Source organism: Pristiophorus japonicus, chromosome 2 (genome assembly GCF_044704955.1).
Source record: "Pristiophorus japonicus isolate sPriJap1 chromosome 2, sPriJap1.hap1, whole genome shotgun sequence".
NCBI classification, from domain to species: domain Eukaryota; kingdom Metazoa; phylum Chordata; class Chondrichthyes; family Pristiophoridae; genus Pristiophorus; species Pristiophorus japonicus.
The window spans coordinates 101,534,036-101,551,588 of NC_091978.1; the positions used below are offsets into that span (position 1 = coordinate 101,534,036).

The 17,553-nt window shown below is 43.0% G+C and overlaps 1 protein-coding gene across 1 annotated transcript in view; it reads left to right on the top strand.

The window, feature by feature from the left end:
- The window catches only part of LOC139228856 (ectopic P granules protein 5 homolog), a 50,185-nt gene that overhangs the window by 22,448 nt on the left and 10,184 nt on the right, over nucleotides 1-17,553 (top strand). Inside the window, exons 3-5 of the mRNA XM_070860314.1 lie at nucleotides 4,061-4,301; nucleotides 7,190-7,326; nucleotides 8,691-8,798. Coding sequence (XP_070716415.1) covers nucleotides 4,061-4,301; nucleotides 7,190-7,326; nucleotides 8,691-8,798 — 486 coding nt within the window. The remainder of the gene's footprint in view (nucleotides 1-4,060; nucleotides 4,302-7,189; nucleotides 7,327-8,690; nucleotides 8,799-17,553) is intronic.

Consider the following 17,553-nt stretch of genomic DNA (forward strand, 5'->3'; position numbering starts at 1 on the left):
ATACCGTCGAAGTTACCTTTCCTTAAGTTCAGGACCCTAGTTTCTGAATTAACTTTGTCACTCTCTATCTTAATAAGGAATTCTACCATATTATGGTCACTTTTCTCCAAAGGGCCTCGCACAACAAGATTGCTAATTTGTCCCTTCTCATTACACATCACCCAGTCTAGGATGGCCAGCTCCCTAATTGGTCTGGAAAACCATCCCTAATACACTCCAGGAAATCCTCCTCCACCGCATTGCTACCAGTTAGGTTAACCCAATCTATATGTAGATTCAAGTCGCCCATGATTACTGCTGTACCTTTATTGCACACATCCTTTATTTCTTGTTTGATGCAGTCCCCAACCTCACTACTACTATTTGGTGGTCTATACACAACTCCCACTAGCGTTTTCTGCCCTTTGGAATTCTGCAGCTCCACCCATACAGATTCCACATCATCCAGGCTAATGTCTTTCCTTACAATTGCATTGATTTCCTCTTTAACCAGCAACGCCACCCCGCCTTCTTTTTCTTTCTGTCTATCCTTCCTAAATGCTGAATACCCTTGGATGTTGAGTTCCCAGCCTTGGTCACCCTGGAGCCATGTCTCCGTGATGCCAATCACATCGTATCCGTTAACTGCTATCTACACTGTTAATTCATCCACCTTATTCCGAATACTCCTCGCATTGAGGCACAGAGCCTTCAGGCTTGTCATTTTAACACACTTTTGAATCTTGCTGTAATGTGGCCCTTTTTGCTTTTTGCCTTGGGTTTCTCTGCCCTCCACTTTTATTATTCTCCTTTCTATCTTTTGCTTAAAAGGATGAGGGTCAAGAGAAGTGAAAGAGGCTAGGAGTTGCAGAGTTTTCTAGGACTATTTTTTTTATTGGAGAAAGGAGTCTCCGAGACGGTAGGACCATGTAACAATACATATGGGATCCAACATAATCATCATCATCATCATAGGCGGTCCTCTCGAACGAGGATGACTTGCTTCCACAAGAGTTCACAGATGTTTCAATGAAGGACCCGATGTTCCAGTCCTGAACTCCAATTGAGGGGGTGGAAGATGCCCGTGCGTGGATTTTTTTTAACGTGTGGTAACCGTTGCACATCAGCCACCACGCGGGCTCGACAGAGCTAGGCCTTTATTCAGTGGCAAGGGTTGAAAGGATGACTGGAGACCTGCTCTGCTGCACATATCTAGTGTGCACACATATCGCAGCGTAGGCAGGCCTATGCTGCCCCTGGGCCCTCGGCTCTTTTGGGCCCCGTACCCTCATTCGCCGCACCTTCGCCCACGATGCTCCAGGGCCCGGCGCTCCAGCCCCTCCCCCATCCATAGCCCCGACTTGCGGTGGAGCTGGCTATCCATTCTGCTACTTGTCCCCTGACTCCGCGTTCCTTGACCTTGTTCCTCAGTCTATTATGTGGCACCTTCTCGAAGGCCTTTTGGAAATCTCGGTAAATTACATCATCTCCATGGGGATAGGACAGGAAAGTGAAGTTGAGTTGGAAGTTGAGTGATGATCTTACTGAATGGCGAAGCAGGCTCCAGGGGCTGTATGACCTACTCCTGCTCCTATTTCTCATGCTCTGAATCACAGGAACAGAGACAATGTCGCTTTAAACACAGAGGGAACGCGCTGGGCGCCGCGCTTGCTCAGAGGCTCAAACCTCGCCAACAATCCGGCCTCTGCTGCGCCTGTGCGCTGGGCCCACAGGTACAATGGCCAACGGTGAAGAGGACTGTAAAAGTCGTCAGTGTGAATACACAAGTTAGTAAATGGGGCAGGTAGACGTCAGATCAAATTTAATGCAGAGAAATGTGATGTGATACATTTTGGGAGGAAGAAAATGGTAGGAAAAGTACATTAAATAGTAAAACTTAAAAAAGAGAGAGGAGCAGAGAGACTTTGAATCTAGCTAATAACTTGGCTTATTAATTAGCAGGTTTAGAGTCTAGTATTAGCAACTTTGCTACCTTATTAAGAAATATAAGATGAGCAGATTCTCTGCGCAGTGCTGTATCTTATACTGACCCATCAATCAGAGTAAACATACAAGTCCCGCGTGTCCACAGTAACTGACACGAGGTCAGCCCGCTGGATGGAACCTCGGGCACCCTGAGCTTGATCTCCAGTGTCTCCAGTCCCAACTGCACCCTTACATCAGCATCCCCTCACTTTTATATCCTGCAGTGATCCATCTCTGGCACTGGATTCGTCTTTGTCTTCCCTGCTGGATTTGGGCAGGAAGCGAGGAAAAGACAGCTGGAACTTCTCTAATCTGTGATTTACAAGGACACTTTCCCAGGTTCCCAGCAGTTACTTTTCTTTAGTAATTTTCTCATTACCTCTAAACTACCCTGCCTGCTGTTAATTATGTCACTTCTTATAGTTTCACAATTATAGGTATAAACATCACGCATTATAATCTAATCTTTTCTATTATTCGCTCTGGTTTAAGCCAAACCATGGTCTTTCCCCTGATCATAGCTCCACACTGCCCTGGGAGTGTGTGATGTAACAGTGTAGAGTGAGCTTTACTCTCTAACCCATAGTGTACCTGCCCTAAGAGTGTTCGATAGGACAGTGTAGAGGAAGCTTTACTCTATTAACCCCGTGCAGTACCTGCCCTGGGTGTGTTTGATGGGACAGTGTAGAGGGAGCTTTACTGTATATCTAACCCGTGCTGTACCTGCCCTGGTGTGTTTGATGGGACTGTGTAGAGGGAGCTTTACTCTGTATGGGATCCAACATTCCAGCTGTAGATACACGTGGCCTGCCCAACGGAGCTGGTCGAATGAGGTCAGTGCTTCGATGCTGGGGATGTTGGCCTAATCAAGAACACTGACGTTGGTGTGTCTGTCCTCCCAGGGGATTTGCAGGATCTTGCGGAGTCATCGTTGGTGGTACTTCTCCAGCGATTTGAGGTGTCTATTGTATATGGTCCACGTCTCTGAGCCATACAGGAGGGCGGGTATCATTATAGCCCTGTAGACCATAAGCTTGGTGCCAGATTTGAGGGCCTGGTCTTCGAACACTCTCTTCCTCAGGCGGCCGAAGGCTGCGCTGGCGCATTGAAGGCAGTGTTGAACCTAGTCGTTGATGTCTGCCCTTGCTGATAATAGGCTCCCGAGATATGCAAAGTGATCCATACTACCATTGATTGCACGCCTGACATACGACTCCCAAAGCAAGCACTCTACTCAGAACTTAGAACTCCTACACGGCAAGCGAGCCCAAGGTGGGCAGAGGAAACGGTTCAAGGACATCCTCAAAGCCTCCTTGATTAAGTGCAACATCCCCACTGACACCTGGGAGTCCCTGGCCAAAGACCGCTCTAAGTGGAGGAAGAGCATCCCGTCGCCAAGAGCATGCAGAAAACAAGCGCAGGCAGCAGAAGGAGCGTGCGGCAAACCGGACTCCCCACCCACCCTTTCCTCCAACAACTATCCCACCTGTGACAGAGACTGTAGTTCTTGTATTGGACTGTTCAGTCACCTGAGAACTCACTTTTAGAGTGGAAGCAAATCTTCCTCGATTTCGAGGGACTGCCGATGCTGATCAGGATACATGGGTACCTGAGTCTGTGTACAACCATTCCCAATTTAAGACAAAATAGTGTGTATTCCATCCAGTTGTTCTGGCCTGTTGACAATTGGCCTCATTCACTGTGCAATTCTATTAGTGCATTGAATAATTGCCGATAAGGTAAGATTGACAAATCCATTTGGTACAATGTGAATGCAAATTCAGATCCCAAGTTGTTGGAAGATATTCTTAAAAGTGTTACTGGAGTACCAGAAAATTGTGCACCATTTTATGCCACCAATTTGGTGGGTTGAGATACAAAATAATTCTGAATGTGGCAATGGTTTGCTAATATAAAGGAGGGGGAGCTCACGATAGTGCACATGCTCTTTGCAGTGAATATGTGCAATGCTCAAATTACCTTTTTCCTTACTATTTTTATGGTATTGGATATTAAATAATTTCATTGTTTTGGCATGGAAATCTACACCTTCTGCCTTCTTCCATTGTTAACATTACCATCTATTAATTTACAGGGAGTTTGTGCTGATCAATCAAAAGTTACAGGCTATCATCGATTTCAGACTGTAGAGATGAACACATTGGTTCTAGGAGAGCTGCAACGGGTGTTGGAAATTAAGGCTGATCACTTGCATCAAACATTGGCTTTACATGCCTATACCTCAGTGCTTTCTCGCCTGCAAGTGGAATCTTGCATATACAGGTTGTTGAACAGCTCACCAGCATTTAGAGCAGTGGCAGTACTGCAAAAACAAGGTTAGTGTGCCATAAATGGATAGTTTAGCATTTTGAATATAGATCTTCAGTTCTGTGAAGGATCTACACCAAAACATTAACTTGTCCTTTCATTTAAAACGGATGTTGGTGGACCTGCTGTGTATTTCCGGTATTTTATCTTTATTTTTCCAGTTTTTAAAAATATTTTAAGTCTTGGGTGACAAAATCTACCAAATTATTTTTAAGACAACTAGAAGAATAAAGGCAAAAGTATTCGGGTGCACACTTGTATCCAATTAGGAACTTTTCAATTAGCACTAAATTTTTAAAAGTGCACCATCTCTGATTGCTATTTGTGTATGCCAATTTTTTTTTTGATCTGAAGAAGAATAAAATCTTGGAAATGTGATATAAAACTGAAAATTCTTGAAATGCATAGGAGGTCAAGCAACATCTGAAACAGAAAGATGGGTAGATTTGGGGTTGGAACCTTAATCAAAACTAGAATGTCAGGGTGAAGAAGCAACTTTATAGAACTAATCAAAATAAAGAAGGGAGGAGAGAACAAGTACAGATCAGGAATGTAGATATGTTAACAAAGAGGCAGCTAATGGGTTCCATAGCCTAACAATTTTAAAGTTCTCTAAAGAATAAGACACAGGTCATCACAGCCATAAGAAAAGACAGGAATGAGTGAAACCTAACTGAAAATAGAAATGAAACCAGTGGAAACATTGGAATCATTTTGCCCTTCAAGCCTGTTCCACCACTTAGATCTTGGCTGATCTATACCTCAATACTATTTACTCACCTTTGTTCTATACCCCTTGATACCCTTACCTAGACTGCTTGTTCGACATCCAGCCTTGGGTGAGCTGTAATTTCCCCAAGTAATTTTTTAAAAATTTGTTCATGGGATGTGGGCGTTACTGGCAAGGCCAGCATTTATTGCACATCCCTAATTCCTCTTGAGAAGATGGTGGTGAACTGCTGCAGTCCTTGCAGTGAAAATACTCCCATAGTGCTGCCAGGGACGAGTTCCAGGATTTTGACCCAGTGATGATGAAAGAACAGGGATATATTTCCAAGTCAGGATGGTTTGTGACTTGGGAGGGGAACTTGGAGATGATGGTGTTCCCATGCGCCTGCTGCCCTTGTCCTTATAGGTGGTAGAGGTCGCGGGTTTGGGAGGTGCTGCCGAAGAAGACTTAGTAAGTTGCTGCAGTGCATCTTGTAGATGGTACACACTGCAGCCACGGTGCACGAGTGGTTAAGGGAGTGAATGTTTAAGGTTGTGGATGGGGTGCCAATCAAGTGGGCTGCTTTGTCCTGGATAGTGTCGAGCTATTTGAGTGTTGGAGTTGCACTCATCTCGGCAAGTGGCAAATATTCCATCACACTCTTGACGTGCCTTGTAGATAATAGAAAGGCTTTGGGGAGTCATAATGTGAGTCATTTGCTGTAGAATACCCAGTCTTTGACCTGTTCTTGTAGCCACAGTATTTATGTGGCTGGTCCAGTTAAGTTTCTGGTCAGTGGTAACCCCCAGGATGTTGATGGAGGTTTCGGCAATGGTAATGCTGTTCAATGTCATGGGGCAGTGGTTAGACTCTTGTTGGAGATGGGCATTGCCTGGCACTTGTGTGGAACGATGTTACTTACCACTTACCAGCCCAAGCCTGAATGTTATCCAGGTCTTTCTACGTGCGGGCATGGACTGCTTCATTATCTGAGGAGATGCGAATGGAACTGAAATAATCAGTGAACATCCTCACTTCTGACCTTATGGAGGGAAGGTCATTGATGAAGTAGTTGAAGATGGTTGGGCCTATGCTCTGCCCTGAGGAACTCCTGCAGCGATATACTGGGGCTGAGATGATTGGTCTCCACACTATCTTGCTTTGTGCTGGGAACGACTCCAGCCAATGGAGAATTTTCCCCTTGATTCCCATTGACTTCAGGTTTTCTAGGGCTCCTTGATGCCATACGCAGTCAATTGCTGCCTTGATGTCAAAGGCAGTCGCTCTCACCTGACCTCTGGAATTCAGCTTTTTTGTCCCTGTTTGGACCAAGGCTGTAATGAGTTTTGGAGCCGAGTGACCCAAACTGAGCAGGTGAGCAGGTTATTGGTGAGTTAGTGCCGCTTGATAGTACTGTCGACGTTATCTTCAGCAGACCTGAGTTTGTAACATGAAGTTACCAGAGTTTTGTGCAGACTCTTATCTACCCGATGAAACCAAGTCTGAAGCTTTTTCCAGTTCAAAGGAATCTCAACTTGACCGTATTAAACATATTTTCGGCATCTAAGGAAAGTACCACAGTGGGATACTTATTATTGGAACAATATGATGACATATTTTAACGTTTCATCAAGGTGCCAGAGAATTAACAGATTTTCACAAATCCCATCTGATAACTTTATATAAGGAAGTAGTGATTCAAATCCACGTGAAATACCAACATTAGTATTTGGCACTCAAAATTTAACAAGATGAGTCTGTAGCTACTGTAGTGGGTTATCTCCTTCCCTACTTTTGCTAGTGATGACATTAATGTGACATTGAATGTTAGTAGTTTGATGTCCTGCTGTTAAAGGCTATTAGCAACACTAGTTCCAACTTGGACAGGAATTGTTTTGTAGAATTCTATTGTGTACTGTCGACGATATCTTCAGATCTGAGGCGTTACTTTAATGTTTTGCCTTTCTCTAATTGTACCCATATTCATGGAAATGATAATTTTAGAGAATACAAAGTAAAGCCCATTGTTAGTTTGTATGATGGACTTTCTCTTTTTAAAATGATTTTAACTTTAAATTGAAATACTGAACATGGTGAAAATGCAATTTTGTGCTTTCAATGCTTATTTTTTAAATGATCACTAATCGCATGCAATAGTCTAACAGTTTTCTTATGATTTATATATAGATGATAAAAAAATAGATTGCAGCCATTCAGATCTGCAACTTTTAAAAGAAAGCATCAGTGTAATCTTCAGTTTTACCCGAAGAATAATTGAAGATGGTCAGTTCTACAGTGACATTCTTCTCTGGCTACAGAAATTGGTATGAAATTACAATATTAAACGTTATAAAATGTCCATTAGATGTCTTGATGTGGGTGGATCTAGGTGACTTTCAGTTTCTTCCCGGCCCCAAACTGAATACACCATTGCTGGACATTAGTAATACTAATTGTATCCAGTGCTTTAAGTCTCAACATTTAACATCCCCATAATTTTCCTGTCTCGATCTCACATAATTCAATTGTTAAATACCCTTCACCATTCTGTTCATGTTCATGTCATGAGACTGCAATTTTGTGGACACGTTTTTCAGAGAAAAGCCAACCAAAAACTGATTAAATAATTTTCCATTGGAACCACATGAGTGGAAAAATTCCTACCTCTATTGCATCAAAGCTTCTGAAAGCAAAGTAAGTGTGCAATTTAGTTAGATCATTGCTGATCTGTACCTCAACTCCATTTACCTGCAACTTTTCTATATCCCTTGATACTCTTACCTAACACAAATCTATCTATCTCAGTCTTGAAAATTTCAATTGATCCAGCATCCACAATCATTTAGGAAAGATGTTTCAGATTTCCACTACCCTCTGAGTGGAAGAAGTGCTTCCTGATTTCACTCTTAAATGGCCTAGCTCTAATTTTAAGATTATGCCCACTTGTTCTGGATTTCCCCACCAGAGGAAATAGTTTCTTTGAATCTATTGCATTGAATCCCTTTACGATTTTATAGATAGATTACCCCTCAAACTTCCAAACTTGAGGGAATACAAGCCAAGTTTATGCAACCTAGTTTCATAATTTAACCCTTTAAGACGTATCATTCTGGTGAAAGCTGATACAGCTTCCTTGATGCGCATGCCCAAAATTGAATGCAGTACTAATGGGGTCTGACCAAAGCTCTGTACAACTGAAGCATCACTTTCTCACTTTTGTATTCCAGCCCCTTGTGATAAAGGCCGCCTTGATTCATTTTTGTACATGTGCACTAGCTTTTAGTGATCTTTGCACATGGACACCTAAATCCCATTGCTCCGCCACAGGTCCTAGTCTCATTGAACTTCATCTGCCATAGTTTTGCTGACTCACTTAGTCTATATCCCTTTGTAAATTTATCCTCCCATCCACACAACTTACTGTGTCTCCAAACTTAATGTCATTTGTAAACTTAGATATACAATTCTCTATTCCTTCTTCCAAGTCATTAACATAATGAAAAGCTGACACCCAGAACAGATCCTGGAGAATAGCTTGAATCTATCTCACAGGTGTAAACAATTAGAAAAGTAACCTTTTTGTGACATATTTGTACCTGAACAGTGAGACAAAGTGATAGTTCTAGACATCACCTTACATTGTTTATTATAAATCTGTTCTTCAGTTATTAACAATAAATCCTTTTAGGTTGCAGTGTTACACAGAGTTGGCTCCGCTGCTGATCACCTCTTTCTTCTGAATCATATCCTTAGATGCCCAGCTGGTGTGAGCAAATGGGCAGCCCCATTTGTAAAGGTATGATTTTACACGCTGCATGAACCTAATGCAACCTTGCTTTTAATTTAATGTCTTACAGAAAATTACATATTTTTATCTGTTTCTGTAATGCGTATGGTGATTCTAATTTGTGATAAAATAATACAAGAAATATCTAGCAATACAAATTTCAAAGCGTTAGTGGTTTGCCTGTGTATTTTTAAAAACTGCCGCATTATACGTTTTGAAATTCAGACAGAAAAATGTAGTAATTTTGATTTAAAATTAATCACTAAGTGCATGTTCTATAAATTGTATCCAGTTTAGGGTACAGTACAAAAATGTTGCTGAGGATTTTCTTGACTCATTAACAACTCCCCAAAAGGTGCCACGGCACAGCACAAACACGTAGTAATTTATTTTAAACACTCTTGGCAAATCGATCATCACTTGCCCTGTTTAATGCAGCATTTGTTATAGTGCAAGTCCGCAAGAGCTACTCCCTGAAATTCTTATCTGACAATGACAAGCATATGATGTCCTCCATAATTTTTTTCAGCCATTGAGTCTACTGTTAGCGCTGAATGCTTTGTTCACGTAATTCTACAATATTTATAGCGTCTTTTTTTTAAAAAGCTCAACAGCATAAAAACGATCTCCACAGCATTCTTTTTCAGAATTGCTGTAAAAACCATATTTTTTTTAAAATCCAGAACTGTTCTAAATTATCTTTTAGCTGACAATGATGTATATATGCAGTAGAAGATGAGGTAGGGTAGTGTGGTGGTTATAAGAACATAAGAATAAGGAGCAATAGTAGGCCATACAGCCCTTTGAGCCTGCTCCACCATTCAGTAAGATCATGGCTAATCTTCGACCTCAACTCCTTTCCCGCCTGATCCCCATATCCCTTGATTCCCCAAGAAACCAAAAATCTATCTATCTCAGCCTTGAATATCCTCAATGATGGAGTAGCCACAGCCCTTTTGGGTAGAGAATTCCAAAGATTCATAACCGTCTGAGTGAAAAAATTCTTCCTCATAATATGAACATAAGAAATAGGAGCAGGAGTAGGCCATATGGCCCCTCGAGCCTGCTCCACGATTTAATACGATCATGGCTGATCCGATCGTGGACTGAGATCCATTATGAAGACTGAAGGTCCAGTGAGAAGGAGGAACTGAAGGATATCCTTATTAGGCGGGAAATTGTGTTTGGGAAATTGACGGGATTGAAGGCCGATAAATCCCCAGGGCCTGATAGTCTGCATCCCAGAGTACTTACGGAAGTGGCCCTAGAAATAGTGGATGTATTGGTGATAATTTTCCAACAGTCTATCAACTCTGGATCAGTTCCTATGGACTGGAGGGTTGCTAATGTAACACCACTTTTTAAAAAAGGAGGGAGAGAGAAAACAGGTAATTATAGACTGTTTAGCTTGACATCAGTTGTGGGGAAAGTGTTGGAATCAATCATTAAGGATGAAATAGCAGCGCATTTGGAAAGCAGTGATAGGTTTGATCCAAGTCAGCATGGATTTATGAAGGGGAAATCATGCTTGACAAATCTTCTGGAATTTTTTGAGGATCATAAGAATTAGGAACAGGAGTAGGCCATCCAGCCCCTCAAGCCTGCTCCGCCATTCAACAAGATCATGGCTGATCTGGCCGTGGACTCAGCTCCACTTACCCGCCCGCTCCCCATAACCCTTAATTCCCTTATTGGTTAAAAATCTATCTATTTGTGATTTGAATGCATTCAATGAGCTAGCCTCAACTGCTTCCTTGGGCAGAGAATTCCACAGATTCACAACCCTCAGGGAGAAGAAATTCCTTCTCAACTCGGTTTTAAATTGGCTCCCCTGTATTTTGAGGCTGTGCCCCCTAGTTCTAGTCTTCCCGACCAGTGGAAACAACCTCTCTGCCTCTATCTTGTCTATCCCTTTCATTATTTTAAATGTTTCTATAAGATCACCCCTCATCCTTCTGAACTTCAATGAGTAAAGACCCAGTCTACTCAATCTATCATCATAAGGTAACCCCCTCATCTCCGGAATCAGCCTAGTGAATCGTTTCTGTACCCCCTCCAAAGCTAGTATATCCTTCCTTCCTTAAGTAGGGTGACCAAAATTGCACGCAGTACTCCAGGTGCAGCCTCACCAATACCCTGTACAGTTGCAGCAGGACCTCTCTGGTTTTGTACTCCATCCCTCTCGCAATAAAGGCCAACATTCCATTCGCCTTCCTGATTACCTGCTGCACCTGCAAACTAACTTTTTGGGATTCATGCACAAGGACCCCCAGGTCCCTCTGCACCGCAGCATGTTGTAATTTCTCCACATTCAAATAATATTCCCTTTTACTGTTTTTTTCCAAGGTGAATGACCTCACATTTTCCGACATTGTATTCCATCTGCCAGATCTTAGCCCATTTGCTTAACCTATCCAAATCTCTTTGCAGCCTCTGTGTCCTCTACACAACCCGCTTTCCCACTAATCTTTGTGTCATCTGCAAATTTTGTTACACTGCACTCTGTCCCCTCTTCCAGGTCATCTAAGTATATTGTAAACAGTTGTGGCCCCAGCATCGATCCCTGTGGCACACCACTAACCACCGATTTCCAACCCGAAAAGGACCCATTTATCCCCACTCTCTGCTTTCTGTTAGCCAGCCAATTCTCTATCCATGCTAATACATTTCCTCTGACTCCGCGTACCTTTATCTTCTGCAGTAACCTTTTGTGTGGACCTTATCGAATGCCTTTTGGAAATCTAAATGCACCACATCCATCGGTACACCTCTATCCACCATGCTCGTTATATTCTCAAAGAATTCCTGAAAATTAGTTAAACATGATTTCCCCTTCATGAATCCATGTTGCATCTGCTTGATTGCACTATTCCTATCTAGATGTCCCGCTATTTCTTCCTTAATGATAGCTTTAAGCATTTTCCCCATTACAGATGTTAAACTAACCGGCCTTTTGTCTGCCCCCTTTTTTAAACAGAGGCGTTACATTAGCTGCTTTCCAATCCGCTGGTACCTCCCCAGAGTTCAGAGAATTTTGGTAGATTATAACGAATGCATCTGGTATAACTTCCGCCATCTCTTTTAATACCCTGGGATGCATTTCATCAGGACCAGGGGACTTGTCTACCTTGAGTCCCATTAGCCTGTCCAGCACTACCCCCCTAGTGATAGTGATTATCTCAAGGTCCTCCCTTCCCACATTCCCGTGACCAGCAATTTTTGGCATGGTTTTTGTGTCTTCCACTGTGAAGACCGAAGCAAAATAATTGTTTAAGGTCTCAGCCATTTCCACATTTCCCATTATTAAATACCCCTTCTCATCTTCTAAGGGACCAACCTGTCTAAATCACCCTGCAGCCTCTTAGGATGTAACCAGTAGAGTGGACAGGGGCGTACCAGTGGATGTGGTGTATTTGGACTTTCAAAAGGCTTTTGACAAGGTCCCACACAAGAGATTGGTGTGCAAAATCAAAGCGCATGGTATTGGGGGTAATGTACTGACGTGGATAGAGAACTGGTTGGCAGACAGGAAGCAGAGAGTCGGGATTAATTGGTCTTTTTCAGAATGGCAGGCAGTGACTAGTGGAGTGCCGCCAGGGCTCAGTGCTGGGACCCCAGCTCTTTACAATATATATTAATGATTTAGATGATGGAATTGAGTGTAATATCTCCAAGTTTGCCGATAACACTAAACTGGATGGCGGTGTGAGCTGTGAGGAGGACGCTAAAAGGCTGCAGGGTGATTTAAACAGGTTAGGCGAGTGGGCAAATACATGGCAGATGCAGTATAATATGGATAAATGTGAGATTATCCACTTTGGGGGCAAAAACACGAAGCAGAATATTATCTGAATGGCGGCAGATTAGGAAAAGGGGAGGTACAGCGAGACCTGGGTGTCATGGTTCATCAGTCATTGAAAGTTGGCATGCAGGTACAGCAGGCGGTGAAGAAGGCAAATGGTATGTTGGCCTTCATAGCAAGAGGATTTGAGTATAGGAGCAGGGAAGTCTTACTGCAGTTGTACAGGGCCTTGGTGAGGCCTCACCTGGAATATTGTGTTCAGTTTTGTTCCCCTAATCTGAGGAAGGACGTTCTTACTATTGAGGGAGTGCAGCGAAGGTTCACCAGACTGATTCCCAGGATGGCAGGACTGACATATGAGGAGAGACTGGATCGACTGCGCCTGTATTCTCTGGAGTTTAGAAGGATGAGAGGGGATCTCATAGAAACATATAAAATTCTGACGGGACTGGACAGGTTAGATACAGGAAGAATGTTCCCGATGTTGGGGAAGTCCAGAACCAGGGGACACAGTCTTAAGGATAAGGGGTAAGCCATTTAGGACTGAGATGAGGAGGAACTTCTTCACTCAGAGAGTTGTTAACCTGTGGAATTCCGCGGGTTCGCGGAGAGTTGTTGATACCAGTTCCTTGGATATATTCAAGAGGGAGTTAGATATGGCCCTTGCGGCTAAAGGGATCAAGGGGTATGGAGAGAAAGCAGGAAAGGGGTACTGAAGGAATGATCAGCCATGATCTTATTGAATAATGGTGCAGGCTCGAAGGACCGGATGGCCTACTTCTGCACCTATTTTCTATGTTAACCCCGGCCCGCTCCCCATAACCCTAAATCCCTTTTCGGTTAAGAAACTGTCTATCTCTGTCTTAAATTTATTCAATGTCCCAGCTTCCACAGCTCTCTGAGGCAGCGAATTCCACAGATTTACAGCCCTCTGAGAGAAGAAATTCCTCCTCATCTCCGTTTTAAATGGGCAGTCCCTTATTCTAAGATTATGTCCCCTAGTTCTAGTCTCCCCTCTCAGTGGAAACATCCTTTCTGCATCCACCTTGTCAAGCCACCTCATAATCTTATACGTTTCGATAAGATTACCTCTCATTCTTCTGGATTCCAATGATTAAAGGCCAAACCTACCCAACCTTTCCTCATAAGTCAACCCCCTCATCTCCGGAATCACTCTTGTGAACATTCCCTGAACTGCCTCCGAAGCAAATATATCCTTTCATAAATATGGAAACCAAAACTGTTCGCAATATTCTCGGTGTGGCCTCACCAATACCAGGTATAACTGTAGCAAGACTTTCCTGCTTTTATACTCCATCTCCTTTGCAATAAAGGCCAAGATTCCATTGGCCTTCCTGATCACTTGCTGTACCTGCATACTAACCTTTTGTGTTTCTCAGTATTAAGTCATCTCAGTATTAAGTGGCTGAGCCCTTTTCCTGAGACTCTGCAACCTAGTTATAGGTTCTCCAGTCAAGGGAAACAACCTCTCAGCATCGACCCTGTCAGTCGCCTGTATTATGTCCTTTCTCAGATAGATAAAGAGGCCAAACTTAAAAAAAATGTTTTATTCGTTCCCGGTTGTGGGCGTCGTCTGCAAGGCCAGCATTTATTGCCCATCCCTAATTGCCCTTGAGAAGGTGGTGATGAGCCATTTTCTTGAACCGCCAAGGTACTCCCACAGCTGTTAGGGAGGGAGTTCCAGGATTTTGACCCAGTGCCGATGAAGGAACGGCGATATATTTCCAAATCAGGATTGTTTGTAACTTGGAGGGGAACTTGCAGGTGATGGTTTTCCCATCCGCCTGTTCCCCTTGTCCATCTAGGTGGTAGAGGTCGTGAGTTTGGGAAGTGCTGCTGAAGAAGAACCGTGGCAAGTTGCCGCAATGCACCTTGTAGATGGTACACACTGCAGTCACGGTGCACTGGTGGTAGAGGGAGTTAATGTTGAAGATGGTGGATGGGGTGCTGATCAAATGGGCTGCTTTGTCCTGGATGGTGTTGAGCTTTTTTGAGTGTTGTTGGAGCTGCACTCATCCAGGCAAATGAAGAGTATTCCATCACACTCCTAACTTGTGCCTTGTATATGGTGGAAAGGCTTTGGGGAGTCAGGAGGTGAGATACTCGCCGCAGAATACCCAGCATCTGACCAGCTCTTATTGCCAGTATTTATGTGGCTGGTCCAGTTAAGTTTCTGATCAATGGTGACCCCAAGGATGTTGATGGCGGGGGATTCGGTGATGGTAATGCCGTTGAATATCAAGGAGTGGTGGTTCGACTCTCGCTTGTTGGAGATAGTCATTGCCTGACACTTGTATAGCACGAATGTTACTTGCCACTTATTAGCCGAAGCCTGAATGTTGTTCAGGTCTTGTTGCATGCGGGCATGGACTGCTTCATTTTCTGAGAAGTTATGAATGGAACTGAACACTGTGCACAGTGTTCCAGGTGTGGTCTCATCAAAGCCATGTACAATTGTAGTAAGACTTCCTTACTCTTGTGCTGATCATCCACAGCCCTTTCAGGTAGAGAATTCCAAAGTTTCACAGCCCTCTGAGTGAAGAAATTCCTCCTCAATGGCCAACATGCCGTTTGCCTTCCTAATTGTTTGCTGTACCTGCATGCTAACTTTCTGTGTTTCCTGTACGAGGACACCCAACTCTCTGAACACGAACATTTCTTTAACTGTTTGTCATTGCTTATCTCGTGTCATACCTTTTCTCTAACTTCTCAATCTACCTTAGCTAACTCGCCCCTATACCTATGTAATTGGCTTTATTTAAGTTTAAGACTCTTGTTTCCGATTGAGCTTGAGAGTGAAATACTTCAATGTGAAATTTTATCATATTATGATCACTCTTCCCCAGAGGATCTTTTACTATAAGATTACTAATTAACCCTGTCTCATTACACAATACAGGATCTAAAATAGCCTGTTCCCTGGTTGGTACCATGAAATATTGTTCTAGGAAACTGTCCCAAATGCATTCCATGAACTCATCTTCCAGACTACCATTGCCAATTTTATTTGCCCAGTCTATATGAAGATTAAACTCCCCCATGATTATTGTATTACCTTTGTTACAAGTTCCTATTATTTGTTGATTAATACTCTGTCCAATGGTACAGCTACTGTTTGGGTGCGTCTATAAACTACTGCAACCAGTGTTTTCTGCCCCTTGTTATTTCTTATCTCCACCCATATTGATTCTATTTCCTCATCTTCCAAGCCAAGATCCTTTCTCACTACTATCCTTATGTCATCCTTTATTATCAGTGCTACCAATCCCATCTTTTCAAAACATCAAGTACCGTGGAATATGTAGTTCCCAATCTTTGTCACCTTGCAATCATGTCTCTGTAATTAGATCAAAGCCATTTATCTCTCTTTGTATCTCTTCTTAGGCAGTCCCTCGGAGTCAAGGATGGGCCACTATTTGTGCCACTAATTCGTCTATCTTGTTACGAATGCTTTGTGCATTCAGATAAAAAGCCTTTAATTTTAACCTTTTAACCATTATTCCTTGCTTTCACCTTATTCGCTGATGTACTTTTACCATTAAACTCTCTGTCCCTTCCTGTCACACACTGGTTTTCTTTACCCAGATCGCTACACTGCACCATTTTCTTGACTTTTCTCTTTAGATTTTTAACTTTCCTCTCTTTCTCTTTCCCCCCCCCCCCCCAATCCCTTTTTAGTTTAAAGCCATATCTACAGCCCTAGGTATTCGATTAGCCAGGCCACCGGTCCCAACCCGGTTTAAGTAGAGCCCATCCCAACGGAACAGCACCCTCTTTCCCCAGTACTGGTGCCAATGCCCCATGAATCAAAACCTCTTCCTTCCACATCACTCTTTGAGCACACATTTAACTCTCTGATCCGCTTGTCCCTATGCCAATTTGCACGTGACTCAGTTAACAGTCAAGAGATGACTACTTTTCAAGTTCTGCTTTTTAATTTCGACCCTAGTTAAGAACATAAGAAATAGGAACAGGAGTAGACCATATGGCCCCACGAGCCTGCTCCGCCATTCAAAAAGATCATATCTGATCATGGACTCAGCTCCACTTCCCTGCCCACTCCCCATAACCCCTTATCCCCTTATCGTTTAAGAAGCTATCTATTTCTGTCTTACATTTATTCAATATCCCAGCTTCCACAGCTCTCTGAGGCAGCGAATTCCACAGATTTACAACCCTCAGAGAGGATTTCTCCTCATCTCTGTTTTAAATGGGTGACACTATATTCAAAGATCATGCCCTCTAGTTCTAGTCTCCCCATCAGTGGAAACATTCTCTCTGCATCTACCTTGTCAAGCCCCCTCATAATCTTATACGTTTCGATAAGATCACCTCTCATTCTTCTGAGTTCCAATGAGTAGAGGTCCAACCTACTCAACGTTTCCTCATAAGTCAACCCCTCATCTCCGGAATTAAGCTAGTGAACCTTCTCTGTACAGTCTCCAAAGCAAGTATGTACTTTCGTAAATATGGAAACCAAAACTGCACACAGTATTCCAGGTGTAGCAAGACTTCCCTGCTTTTATACTCCATCCCCTTTGCAATAAAGGCCAAGATTCCATTGGCCTTCCTGATCACTTGCTGTACCTGCATACTATCCTTTTGTGTTTCATGCACAAGTACACCCAGGTCCCGCTGTACTGTAGCACTTTGCAATCTTTCTCCATTTAAACAATACCTTGCTCTTTGATTTTTTTCTGCCGAAGTGCATGACCTCACACTTTCCAACATTATACTCCATCTGCCAAATTTTTGCCCACTAGCCTGTCTATATCCTTTTGCAGTCCTCCTCACACATTGCTTTTCCTCCCATCTTTGTATCGTCAGCAAACTTGGTTACGTTACACTCAGTCCTTTCTTTCAAGTTGTTAATATAGATTGTAAATAGTTGGGGTCCCAGCACTGATCCCTGCGGCAATACACTAGTTGGTGGCTGCCAAC